Raw genomic sequence first — 13949 nt, 5'->3', positions numbered from 1 at the left:
ACACTGTACACAGCGTATCTACAACTGTACACAGACACAGCGTATCTGTGATGACTGACTTGATAGACTGGGCTTTTCTCAGCAAAACAAGGTTATAGGACAACTCCAAAGGACTCATGATGGAAAAGGCCATCCACACCCAGAGAAAGAAATACGGGGTCTGAATGCTGACCGAAGCAAACTCTTTGCTCTCTTTTTCATTTTGTTTTGTTCTTCCTCGTTCATTCTATTGGTTATAATTCTTCTTTGCAAATTGACTACTGTTTAATGTAAAGGTATATGTAGAACCTATATCAGATTGCATGCCACCGGTGGGGGGAGTGGGAGGGGGAGAAAATTTGGAATTCAAAAACTTGTAGAACTGAATGTTGTAAAATAAATCTTTTTTTTTAAAAGAATATTACTGTTTTGAAAGGGTATTGAAGGAGTTAAGTAAGAAAATAAAATCTTTGAGGTAGATTGTTTCTGTTTGAAGAGGGTAAAGAGAATTAATTATACATTAGTGTAGGAAGGAGGAAGAAAGTGAAGAAAACTTGCTATTTCTCAAAACGAGTATATGAGAGGAGGAATTGTACAGATGCAGAGAAAGGAGTTAGGGCGTCAGATGAACTTCATTCTTACCTGAAATAGACAAAGGAGGATTGAACACAGAGAAGTAGTTTGGTAAAGAAAGAATAAAACAGCACAGAAACAGACAATTTACTGTTAAGAGGGAGAATACCAGGGAGAAGAGTCACGAGCAGAATAAGGGTCTTGATCCTGAAGGTAGGCTTAAGGTGGGAAAACACTAAAAGAACGGTTAAGAACTAGAAACTAAGGTACTCTTAGATTCCTTCTTAGGTAACTGGGGAAAGGCAGGACAGATTGTGGCATATGAATGTAATGGAATATCATCCATTTCTTTGTGCCTCACCTCCCAGTACACATGTATTATTTTTATTCCTTTGTTTTTGCTATTTCTTTCCTCACTAACCTTAACTACTAATCCAAATTCTTCCATTAAGTCATTATTCAGGACCCTTCTCTTTAGCCATTCACTGCCTATAATCTTTTTTCATTTCTACAGGATTTGCATTGCTTTATTCTGTAGTTATATTAAGTGTATGAATCTTGTCTCTCTGTCTAAATCTGTTTTCTTTCCTGCCCATATTCTCCTAGCCCAAAACATAATACTGAACACAGACTAGATGTAAATAATTGTTAACTGATCAAATTTTCTGTACTTTGATCTTTCAGCTGGCTCATGCATTGCCAAGAGGATGTCACAAGTAACCAGTGCATATTAGAAGAAGGCCTCTATGCTGACCTTACTTCCTGTGGCTGCTCTCCAGCTAGAGTCAAATCCCTCAAGCCTATTGAATATGTAAGAACTTTATTGAAATCTTATTTTTTATTATAGGATGTGTTAACCAAAAGTCACAACTCCACAGGATATGGGTAACATACGTGGGAACTCCTTGTACCAGGGAAGGAGCCCGCAATACAGACAATGCCTTTGATACTTACGGGGTTACAACAAAGAGGGGATGTGTCATGGGAGGTGCTGAGGGCAATCCCTACCAAATGGGATTGGCATGGGTGAAGGACAGGAACAGCAGGGGAGCAGGAGGGTTAGGGAACACGGGAGGGACGATGTTCCAGGTGCATAAACTGTCTTGTAGCTGGTTCTACTCTTTAAGGACACACTGAGAGTTCAACCAGAGGGAGAAATAGAAATTTATGTCAGTTCAAGTGAGGCTTCATCCTTGACTTGTTCTGGGCCTCCTACATAGGTCTACAGTTTCTGTTTCTGGGAAATATGGCAACTCAAGAAGACAGATTAAGTTGGCTTCAGGCAACATTCCTCCCTTGTGGTGAAGGTGGCTTCTGGGCACAGCACACCTGATCAAACATTGTCTTGGATGCCACTCAGGTGGAACATCTGGAGGCAGGGGTAAAGAGACATTTAACAAGGATGAGATGGACAGACAGAAAGCTAACAAGAGACCTAACCTCTGAATAATGTCTTGATTCAATAAACCCAGGCCTCCAGGGAGCCAGAATACTGAATAAGATCAGAGACAAAGAAAAGGGGCTTGAGCAATTTACAGCATATTGGCAGCGATAAAGACAGTTTCAACCACAAAGTGGGACCAAAATCTTTATACACTTCTGCAGCCAGCAGTAGTGATAAATTTAAGGGGGGAAATCTGTAAATACAGTTTTTGCTTTGCGATCTTATGTGTGGATATACTTCATACTATTTGGGAAAATGTTCAAATTAAATTCAGTTAACATTTATTAAGCAACTAGACTTGACTTTCCAACTTGCCACTTGGAAAACAAAGATGAGATGGCTCCTGCTCTCAAGGAATCTATATTCTACTAGAGTATACAACATATATACAGATGACTAAAGAAAGAGAGAACTCTAAAAACAGGCGGACTAGAAAAGGCTTTGTGGTAGATGGTAGCACCTGCCTTGAAGGAAGATAAGGACTGACTTCTAACCAAGAAAACTGCCTAAACAGGAGGCAGACCACTCAACTTCAACATACCTACTCTAGAAAAATCTTTTACTTTGTACCATAATGAATCAAGAAATCTAATGAGAAATTTTAATAAGTGTAGTTCCACCCCAGGACTGCACACGAAATCAGCCAGAAACACAAGGGCAGTAGCTACACAGCAAAGTCAGCACCAGATCGCAGCCTCCCAAGTGAGCTAGAAACCAGACACAGGTAGCCTGCAAGATTCTTTGTCCTAGAAGCCCAGAGTCTTCTGAGGAAGCCCAAGCATGGCCAGAAACACTCAGGGGGAGAAATAGGGAAGTCCAGAGGAGTTGCCATGAGTAGTGACAAGCCCGGTACTCTAGGACTTAGAAAGGGACATCGCAGGCCCAGAGGCTACAAGGTCTCTAGTAGCATTCTATTCTGAGACACCAGAGAGACTCCTGAAGATCCAGCACTCTGAACTCTCAAGGACCAAGACAAAGAAGTACAGAACGTGGACCTGGGACAAAGTACAAAATCAGGAACTAAAGAAAAAAAAAAACATTGACCAGTAAAAAAATAAATAAATTGTTATCTGGTCATCAAAAAGGAATAACTCCATAGCAATTGCAAATGAAGTCTCAAAGGAAACAATGGATTTCCCACAAGGACTACGTGAATTCTTAGAAGAAATGAAACGTAAGTTAAAAAAAAACTATAGAGAAAATAATTGGAAAGATACTAAATAACTTAAAAGGGAAAGTGATAAACTTTACCCAAATAATGACCTCCATAAAAACTACAATAAACCAAACACAGATTGAAAAAAGTTAAAAAAAAAAAAACTGAAAAATAGGAGAAAATGTAAGAAACACAATCGATATCACAATTTACTTGGAAAACGGGTGGAGAGATATTTTAAGGAAACCATGACTTTAAAAAAGAGTATGGACACTGTATTTCAATAAATGATAAATGAAAACTATTCAGATATATTAAATCTAAAGTAAAAGGCAAAGTAATGATAGAAAGAATCCGCTGATTCCTAAAAGGAAAAGTCCCAAGAATGTCATAACTAAAATCCAGAAACAGGTCAAAGAAATAACCACAAAAATCTGTTTGAGAAGTTCAGTCAGTATTATACAAGACCTGGAACCTTCTGCTATTAGAAGAGATCTTGAAATAATACAGAATTCCAAAAGTAAAAAAGATCGTCTTACAAACAATAACAAATTAGCCTGAAAAGCTGAGTATCTTCTACCTGGAGGGAAATAGATCTTTAGTGAATAGACGACATTTTTCTGTTCTTTATTAAACATTTTCCCCCTTTTCATCCTGCCTTCAGGATCAGAAACCTTATTTTGCTCTTCTTTTTTCTGATGAAAAGAGAGGAGCTGAGTAGGAACTTGGAAATACAACAAACACAAGAAATACAATAAACCAACCTAGAAAGATAAATTTGAGCATTTAGAAGGAGCTCTAAGATTGATGTAATGTTACCATTCTTTTTTTTAAAGCAATCGGGGTTAAGTAACTTGCTCAAGGTTACAAAGCCAGTTAAAATGTTTAAAATACTGGGGATATAAATAGAAAAACAAGATAGTGACTGATGGGGTACAGGTTCTGGGAAGCCCCTTGAACTCTGATTGAGTCTTCCCACTTGATGAGGCTTATACCTGAGGCCATAAGCTTTTCATTATCCTAGCACCTAATCTCTGTTACTCTTTTTTTTTTCTTAAAGCAATTGGGGTTAAGTCACTTGCTCAAGGTTACACAGCCAGTTATTTCTGGGTGTGGTGCTGAGTATCTGAGCCCGGATTTGATCCCCAGGTCATCCCGACACTGGAGCCGGTGCTCTTACTCGCTGTGCTACCTGGCCGCCCCTAGACTCATTTTTAATGGGGGAGGTTTTGGAATTCGAAGGTCTTAGCAATAGCAGTGCCAAAGAAGACCATTGAAAACATTTTTTAATGAATAGAAGAAAAGAGAAGTTACATCAGAAGGAAACACAAACAGGCAAGACAGTTTTGAAAGTAACATTTATAATTTATCATATTTTTAAAAGCAAGTGGCATGAAATGGAGATTCACAGTTTCATATAGAATCCTGAATCCTGTTTTTGTATTCAGTGTCTATAGAAATTTTTCTTTTGGGAGAAGTGGAGGGACAGTATAAGTTCAGTATAATTTATATTTATAATTTATAAGTTCAATATTATATAAAAAAAAGAGCTTTGAGAGGCAGAAACACAGCCAGGTACGTTCCAGATGTGGAGGATGGCCTGTACAGAGGTATGGAGGTGGGACATAGAATACCAGGAAGGCTACAATTTTAAATGCTGGAAGAAAATAGTATGAACTAAACATGAAAAATTTCAAAGTTTAAAATGAGATGATAGAAACCTTAAATTCAAAACTTAGGAGTTTGCTTTTGAAAGGTACTCAAGTTTGATTTTGTTTTTAAGCAAGGGACTGACACGATCAGACCTATGTCTCAAAGAAGGAAACTGTGTGGGGAGACTTGAAGCAGGGAGAACAATTAGGAAGCTAATACAAGAGCTAATTAATTGGACAGCAAACGTGCTAGGCTAGGGAAGGGCTGATGAGAGTCTGCATTCCTAAGTGGAAGCAGCAGGTCAGAGCATGGTGGCACAGGCAGAATCCACAAGCCTTGGCAGCTAATGCTATACAGGAGATAAAGGAGAGAGGAGTGGGAGCGGCTCTAAGTTTGCAGGCCTGCATGACTCGAGGCCAGTGGTGGCTTCCACAGAATCAGTAAGGTGTCTGGGCCCTAGAGTTAGCTGCACGTGATCTGAGGTGTGCAAAGGTGGGCAAACTGAAGCCATGAGACTAAGTGAGGTCCCTGAGTGTTGAGACAAGTATTAGAACAGGGCCTTGTGGAGTGTTTGGGAGGAAAAACGAATGATGGGAATGAGGTTGAATTATAAAGTTGTGCTCACCATATTTACCCTGATATTCAATCACATATACCTTTGTGGTAGTTAACTAGTATATACTGTTACAAGAATAATTTATCAGCTCATTACTTTTCTACAAGGTTTACAGACATGAACACTGGGGCAGTTTCTCAAGTTCAGTGTCATTAGCATATCCTTGTAACTACTATGGGACATTACAGCTTTATAAAAGGTGCTGATCAATTTGAAATAACATGGGACTTTTTTGGTTTATAAACCTAGTTTACAATGCAGGTCAAATTTTTAGGTTCTGTGGCTAGTTAAGAAAAAGCCTCACTGCCAATCACAACAGATATCTATAGTTCCTTTCACAAATGGTCTAAATATCAATTCATAATTGAGCAGACATTTATTAAGCATCTGCTGTATGCAAGGTAATGCGTTGGGTGCTGAGGTCCTGCACTAAGAAAAAAAGTAGCCCCTGGTGTCAAGAAGGTTTATTTCTACTAAGTATATGTATGAGTAAATTCAAAATGATTTCAAGAAAAAGAGTACCCAAAAGAGAGGGTGGAATCAGGAGTGGCAGGCAAAGGAATGGCACTGGAAGGAAGTTCAGGGATTCCAGGAAATGGAGATGGAGAGGGGTGTGTACTTCCCAGATACATGCCAGGGAAATTATATGTAACAAGTCCAAATTAAAGACAAGCAGCATGTAACATGACGTGCATTTTGTCTCAGATCATTTCCTCAAAATGGGTAGTATGTTGGATTTATTGCCTTTATGTTATTTCCATGCACTAACCGTGATTTAGGATCATATAGCCTGAGAAAACAAAATCTAAACCAAAAAAAGGAGTAATTTAGATTTGCCAGCTGCTGATGAAATGCTATAAAGTAATTGTCAATGCTAGAGGGAAAATGGCTTATCAGAATCACAAAGCTCTGAAATACTTTCAGTAGTCTGAAATCCTCTTAGCTTAATGTTTATTGCTTTAGATCTAAATTCCAGTGATTCTATCATTTAGAACTGCAATAGCTAACTAAAAACAATAATAACAGCTGGAAGGTGGACGCTATTATAATCGTCATTTTAGAGATGAGGAAACTGAGATGAGGTATCATTTTTCCCCGGTCACAAAACTAGTGCCTAAGTCTGAATTTGAACTCAGGTCTTCCTGACTAGGCCCATCTCTCTATTTGGAGCTCATGTCTTCTGACTCTTATTCCCCTGCTGTTAATCCTGCTAATATCGTGTGGCAAATTTGGAATCCTAGACGCTTAAGACATGTTTGGTGACTGATTAATCTGAAAGAAGCAGCAGATTTGTTGAATGTTTGCTGCTCAATACCAACGCAGCCTCATAGGGTAGGTGACAGAATGATATTCTAACAAAGGGCTAAATGCCGAATGATATGAAGAAGGGTCTTTGCCAGAAAACGACCTGATGTCTGTTTGATCGCGTGACTTGTAGCATCACCTGTACTTCCGTTGCTTTCCAGCTGAGAGAATGTAAATAGGGGGACAGTCGCAGTGACCTGTCGGTCCTCTAAATCCTGCTTCATAGCTTCGGATAATAAAGATCTTCTTAGTTCAGTTTAAGACAGGAAGATGGTGTTGGGAGCTGCTACCAGAGAGGGGGCACGCGCATACTCACACACACACACTCTCACACACACGTGCTCACACGCACATGCACACACACACACACTGTCACACGTACACACATTCACACGCACACACACACACGCACTCACACACGCACACAAAGAGGAAGCTACCGAAGGCAAACATTTCGTGTCACTAGGAAATGGTCAGGGAAAGAATTATCCTCAAGCAGAAAAGGCTGGGAAAGAAGCCAAGCTACAGAGATGGATGCTGGGAGCAGTGGATCTGCCCCAAATAAAGAAGGTCCATGAGGTGTGGGCAGCGTTTGAGGCCCACGCGCACACGGCCGTGCCGCCGCAGCATCCTGCTTGAAAATGGACAAGAGATTAGAATCCAAAATGTGTCATGTGACTTCACTCAACTCCAGGGCAGTAAAGAAGCAGCAGAAGTGCTGCCTTCATTTCAGTGTCTGACCCAGCCAATAAAGCGGTTCAATAAATGGCAGAAACAAGGGTTTTTGTTTAACTTAGAGCCCAGACTGGCTGCACCAGCCTGTTCTGGGGGCCCTTCTGAACCTGTGATCTCTGCTGAGCTTTGACTTAAAACCTCTTGGGGGACACTGATGCCCGTACACATGATGAAGTACATGTACTTGATGGTTTCTTTCCTTCAGTCTCAGGTGCTCATAAGCCTGTTCCTTTATAATAAGAGAAGTCTGACTTTAGAGATTACACAAACATGTATCAGTTCTCAGTGACTTCCTCAAAGTGGAAAAATGTAGGTGTGTGTGTGTGTCTGTGTGTGTTTACGTGTGTACTTCATGTTGTATAAATGCTAAGCTTTCATAAACACTAGACTAGACAAGTCAATGGCTGTGTTCACTCAGCACAGACAAGTATGCAAAGCTGAGTGCCCAGAAAACATATGAAGTACTATCAAGATGACTCTCAGTTTTAGGTACCATAGGCAGGACTGTAAGACTTGGCAGGTAGTCTGAAAAAGGAGAAACCTTGGGGTACAATATTCCAGGTGGCAGAAGATAAAAGCTTACAGCCAAGAACTCACCTTGAAATTGCTATGTGTGTGGCAGGTGGGAGGGGGGGACAACCTTTAATGGAACAGAGAACTTTCAAGCCTTCACAATGCAAAGACTGAAGAGCAATTCTGAAACACAAGGAGTCGAAACAAGTATTAAAAGGTAAAGAAACTTGAGCATTTGGAAGGGACTATGAAGTGATTAAAGGGGGAAGAGAAGTAAGTATTCTGTTAAAACTTTAACTTCTTCAAGGGTCATAGAGGGAGTTAAGTAAGACAAATGCATGGCCTGTTTTGTTTTGTTGGTTTTTACAAAAAGAAAAGGAAAGGGGAAAGGAATATACCGGAGAGTGAAGAAGAAAGAATGAACTGGAATTTAGTATTTCTCAGAAGTGGGGGATGCAGTACCAGAAGGGCTAAGAGGAACATACACTCACTTCTGTCTAAACCAGTCAAAGGTGGGTAGAACATATGCATAAGTAAATACATATTTATACACACACACAGTTAGATGTTGGTATTCTGATTACTAAGTGGGAAAGAAAATAGTACACAGGATACCTGGCACCTTTCCAAAAATTGTCCATTTGCTAGAGCTTAAAACTCCATAAATAAAGAAAAAGCAAAAATATTAAATACATTATTTACTTACCTCAATAAAAATTAGAATACTTATGAAAGAACTTTCAAGGAAAGATTTAAACTTAAAGAGATTAAATTCCCTGAACAATTGGTTGGTCAAATAACTAGAAAGAGTGGATAATTTCATCAAAGCAAATGACAATAACCTAACAGATCTCGTGTGAAATGTTCAAAGCAGAGGAATATTTGTGTATCTAAGGTGGCAGCTAGCTAACTCAGTGGGTAGAGTGCTGGGCCTGGAGTCGGAAAGACTTATGTTCCCGAGTTCAAATTTGGCCTCAGACAGTTATTAGCTAGTCGTCCCTGGGAGAGTCACTTAACTCTGTTTGTCTCAGTTTCCTCAACTGTAAAATGTGCTGCAGAAAGAAATGGCAAACCATTCCCATAACTTTGCCAAGAAAACTAGATGGGGTCACAAAGAGTTGGCCGTAACTTAAACGACTGAACAGCTGTGAAAAGGAGAACAAATCCATTAACTGGGCATAAAATGGGGGGAAAAAAATCCAGAACAGCAGTTTTCCCCCTAAAAGCACTAAACATTAAATAGACATTTTAGAATTGAAAGAAAAATCTGAGTTAATAAAGCTAGGAGATGTAAATAAAATAAAACAATGTTTGGTCTGCTTTGTAAAGAGGAAAACCAAATTGCCAGTATCACAAATGGAAGAAGTAGAAATGAGAACTAAAGCAGAAATAAAGGCAATTATTAGAAATAATTTTACTCAATTATATACTAAGAAAACTGATAAAATGGATGAATATTTTTAAAAATATAAATTACACAGGTTTAAAGGAATAAGAAATTAGAGAATTTACATAACTAGTTAATCTTAGGAAAATAAATTGAATAAGCTATAAATGTAAAAGATTAATTTATAAGTGAATTTTATCAAACATTCAATTGTTACATGAACTGTTTGCAAAAAGAAGAAAAAAAGAAATCCTACCAAATCCCTTATTTTATAAAAATGTGATTTTCTTGCCTAAACCAGGGATAGACAGAACAGAGGAAGAAAACTACATACCAGGGATTAAGTTCATGAAGAGTGTTCAGGTAGTCTCTGATTTGGATGAAGGGGAAAAAAAATTACCTCTTTATTTAAATATCACCAACCTTTGATTTCCTTTGTGATCATATGTATTTTATGAATTTAAAAATGTTCTGAGAAGGGTTCCATAGGCTTCACTAGATTGCCAAAAAAAAAGAACCCCTATTACTTTGCAAATTATTTTAATGAAAATCATTGCCAAAAAAATGAATAAAAATTAGCTAAGAGGCTGTAAAAATATATTTTAAAAGATTATAAACTATGACAAGGTTGGATTTATACAAGAAATAAAGGGATGCTTCAGTATTAGTAAATTTACAAAACATATACTATTTGTATATGCGTAAGTAAACACATTCATACACACACACATACATACATACATACACACACAGATGTTGATCTTTTGATTACTAACTGGTAAAGAAAAGAGTATACAAAGTACCTGGAACCTTTACAAAAGCTGTCCATTTTCTAGAGCATAAAAACTTTATAAAGAAAAAACAAATATATCCTGTTCACCTGTTTCCTCATCAGAAAAAGCAAATATATTTATATCATATTAATAATTAAAAGTCACAGTTAAATCAACAGATTTTAAAAGTTTTTGACAAATTTTATTACCAATTTCTATTAAAAACACTGAAAAGAATGGACTTTTCCTTAGCATAGTAAATAATATTTATCTAAAACCAAGAGCCAGAATTATACATAATGGAGAAACGCTAGTTTCTTTTGGCTTTCCCAGTAAGATCTGGTCTAAAGCAAGGATGCCCACAGTTATCACTTAGTAATCACTGTAGTCAGTAACTAAACAGGCACTCTTTTTTTTTTTTCAGGCACTGTCTTAAAGCACTGAGAATAACCCCCTCCCAAAAAATGATAGTCTCTGTCCTCAAGGAACTTACAGTCTAATGGGGAAAAGCAATGTGTAAAAGGAAGCTGAAAAGTTAGGTTGGAGGCATGATGGCATAATGGCCATCAGAGTGCACTTGGGTAGAAAGTGAGACAGTTCACCCAAGTGCCTTCCTTAAAAGGAGATTGTGGGAGAAGCTTGTTGTCTCCACCCACTCTAGAAGGGAAAGGGCAGAAGGTACTTGATGAGATGTGGTGAGTTCAGCACAGAAGTGATGTTTCAGCATGATAATGGTTCCTGGGGCATGATGGCAAAATCCAGAAGAGAAGTTCTAGAAACGCTGTCTATAGCAATAAGAAAAGAAAAAGTAATTTAGGGGAAAAGCAAAGACAATTTTTACAGATGATATGATTATCTACTTAAAGAAACCTAGAGATTTAACTATAAATTAATTGAAACAGTAACTTCAACAAAGCAAGATAAAAAATAAACTCACATAGGTTATTAGTTTTCCCATATATTACTAACAAAAACCTGCATGAAGAGAAATGAAATTCAAAATAATAATAGAAAGTAGAAAATGTCTGGGAATCTTGTTACACACACGAACTATATGAATATACCATTAAAATATTCTTTACAGAAATAGAAGGCTAGATAATTTGAGATGTATTAACTGCTTGTGGTTGACCATGCCAATAGAATAAAAATGACACTACAACCTAAATTAATTATTCTGCGACACGTTCATGAAACTTTATAAAGGTAGACAAATAACAGAATTTACCAGAAGCAAAGAAAGGACAAAAATCTTGTGAAATGCCATTTTTTAAAAAACAGTTAAGTGGGAGAGGGGCAGCACAGAACAATAACCATCAAACAAAGACAAAGACAGAAAAGCTGATCAGGCCAACAGATCAGGTTTATAGTAAGTAGTGGCCAACTGGCATAATGTTTGATGAACTACAAGACTTCTACTAGCATCCTTAGAGGGAAAACCCATCAACTCTGAAAGTGAACCATGTATTGTCACCTATTGCTTGTAAAGAAATCAGCCTATTTCCATCAACTTTTAAGATGCTGAGGTTCCTTGCCAGAGCTGCATCGGCTGAAAAAGATGAATATTCTTATACTCAGCACAAAGAAATTTTCATTCTTCTTTAAGGTGGTTGTGATTGAATCTTCAAACCATAAAATACACCTTATTTTGCATTCCTGTCTTTTGAAAGGTACTCAGAACCCTCATGGAATTGCTTACTGCAAACTGTCTAGTAGATTTCTTGCCAGTCAACAAGCATTTTTAATGTGCCAGGCCCCAAGGATTCCAGGCTAAAATAAAAGTTTCTGGTCCCAAGAGTCTGCATCTTATCATCAGACAGTATACCTAAAAGTTAAAAAAAAAAAAAAAGTAAAATATATGGAGAAAGGCACTAGAAGCCAAGATCAAGAGATAAGAAAAGATACAGTGTAGGAAGTTTGAAGGAAACTAAGCCTTGTAAAAGGGGAAGGTAAGGCAAGCATGCCTCCCTGCCTCCAGCCATTGGGGGCAGGCCGCCTATGAAAAAACATGGAGACTGGAGGTGAAACAACGTACAAGCAGAGTTTTGAAGGAGAGTAACGCGTGATATCCAGAGCAAGATTTGGAAGGGCTTTAAAATGGCAAAGAGTTTGTACGTTATCTTTGAATTAACTGTTAGCTGCTAGAACTTTCTGAGCAAGAGAGTACCATGGTGTCATAGGAAGATCAGTTTGATAGCTGTGTGAAGGATGGATTAGAGATGGGAGAGAAATGACAGGGGCCTGAACTAGGACGTTTAGTCTCCTTACGACTAAAGACACAGAAGCAGAATGAGCCAGATTTGCCTAGAAGATAAGGAATTTGTCCAGTCATACAAACAATCAGAGACTGAATGTGAACATTGTTCCTTCTTAGTCCATATTCCAGACTTTGTGCTCTCTCTGTTATGCTAATATGTAAGTATTACTATTTCAATGTCAACTTTGTTCATAAAGTTAAATAAGCTGAAGTCATGCTTTTTGGATGCCGTTCTGATAACAAACCTAGACTGAAAACGTATTTGAAGAATTAGGCTTTATTTACTTGAGAGTAAATTAGATATAAGCAATGCTGAACTGTGACTGCCATATTCCATATCTACTTTGTACTGCTAGGTTTTTGAAGAACCCTTCATCAGTCTCTTTGCTTTGGAACACTGTGAAGGAAGAGAACTGCACTTAGGAGATGCCATCAACTCCATTCTGAATAAGGATCTCCACTTCTACACACAATCAGTGTGGGTCAAAAGTGGATTGTAAGTATGGCAGTAGCTTGTACTTAGTCTCCCCCTGGCTTGAACATTAGATAATATTAGTTGGTATTTTAAAAGCTCTAATAGCATGGTCTTATTCTCAAGACATTCTTCCTATGTTGGAGTTTCTCACAGATAATAAGGCAAAATTGGTTAAAAAAAAAAAAAAAGAACTTTTGTCTATGTAGAACCAGTCAGCATTCTTGAAAGTATAGTTGAGAAGACAGTCACACCTCCACCCCCAAAAGAAGAATGCTGTTCATTCACAACCAATAGAATAAGCCTCCTGTAGTGTCCAAAATATAGGAAATGCTAAACAGTTTGATTTCCTTAGTCACCTTACTGGAGAAATATATAATTGGTCCTTGAACCAGAGGACACCAGAAATAGGAGATGTTGGAAACCGCTTGATTTTAAGGGAAACCGTAAATACTATGATCCTGTTAGATTCTTTATTTATTATTACTATGATCCTATGATTACTTAATCATCTGAGATGGCTCAGCCATGCTGTTTAGTTGTAACATCAACCTTGGAACCTTTGGATAAGTTTAAACTTCCACCTAGAAATACTGGATGTTCAACTCAATGCAACGAATATTATTAAGTTTTGAGAATACAAAACCAGAAACAGAACAAGCCACGCCTTCAGGAAGCTGGCATTTTATTGACTGTGAGAAGAATATAACACACACGTATATAAGAAAGAATAAAGTCATTTCTGTAGTGCAAAGGCATTGCCAGTTGGACTTCAAACAGAATGCCTGAGACCAGTCATCTCTGATTCTGCAAACTGCCTAACCATGCTTCTTAAGAGTAAATCCCCCAAATGTGGAGGTACTAAAGATTTGTGAGTAGGGGAGAAATCTGATCACATCGGTATTTTAGGAATGTTAGTTTGGCAGTTGGGTGGAAGATGGATTGGAGAGAGTAGATACTGGAAGCCAAGAGACAATTAAGAGGCTGCTGCAGTTGTCATGCAAGGTAGATAAGGGCCTAAAACATGACAGGGACTATGTGAAAGGAAAGAAGGGATGGATGTAAGAGATGTTATGTAGATTAAAG

General features: G+C 38.0%; 2 protein-coding genes across 11 annotated transcripts in view; one reads left to right on the top strand and one right to left on the bottom strand.

Moving 5' to 3' along the window:
- Window positions 1-13949, top strand: part of CRYBG3 (crystallin beta-gamma domain containing 3) — a 145868-nt gene that overhangs the window by 112406 nt on the left and 19513 nt on the right. For 2 of the 3 annotated variants that reach the window (XM_069100731.1, XM_069100732.1), the window contains 2 exons: window positions 1237-1363; window positions 12748-12887. In XM_069100731.1, the coding sequence (XP_068956832.1) occupies window positions 1237-1363; window positions 12748-12887 (267 nt within the window). Of the gene's footprint in view, window positions 1-1236; window positions 1364-1772; window positions 1927-12747; window positions 12888-13949 lie in introns of those variants that run through there. The other variant, XM_069100733.1, reaches the window with a different exon arrangement.
- RIOX2 (ribosomal oxygenase 2) overlaps window positions 10315-13949 on the bottom strand; it is a 56350-nt gene continuing 52715 nt past the window's right edge. For all 8 annotated transcript variants that reach the window (XM_069100735.1, XM_069100741.1, XM_069100740.1 and 5 more), the window contains one exon: window positions 10315-10919. Coding sequence is in view for 2 of the 8 variants with exons in the window: in XM_069100740.1 (XP_068956841.1) it covers window positions 10836-10919 (84 nt within the window). In the remaining 6 variants the exon portion in view is untranslated. The remainder of the gene's footprint in view (window positions 10920-13949) is intronic.

Source organism: Petaurus breviceps, unplaced genomic scaffold (assembly GCF_028583685.1).
Source record: "Petaurus breviceps papuanus isolate PSGF00001 unplaced genomic scaffold, PetGlider_PUasm1.0 419, whole genome shotgun sequence".
NCBI classification, from domain to species: domain Eukaryota; kingdom Metazoa; phylum Chordata; class Mammalia; order Diprotodontia; family Petauridae; genus Petaurus; species Petaurus breviceps.
This window is presented reverse-complemented; position numbering and strand designations above follow the sequence as displayed.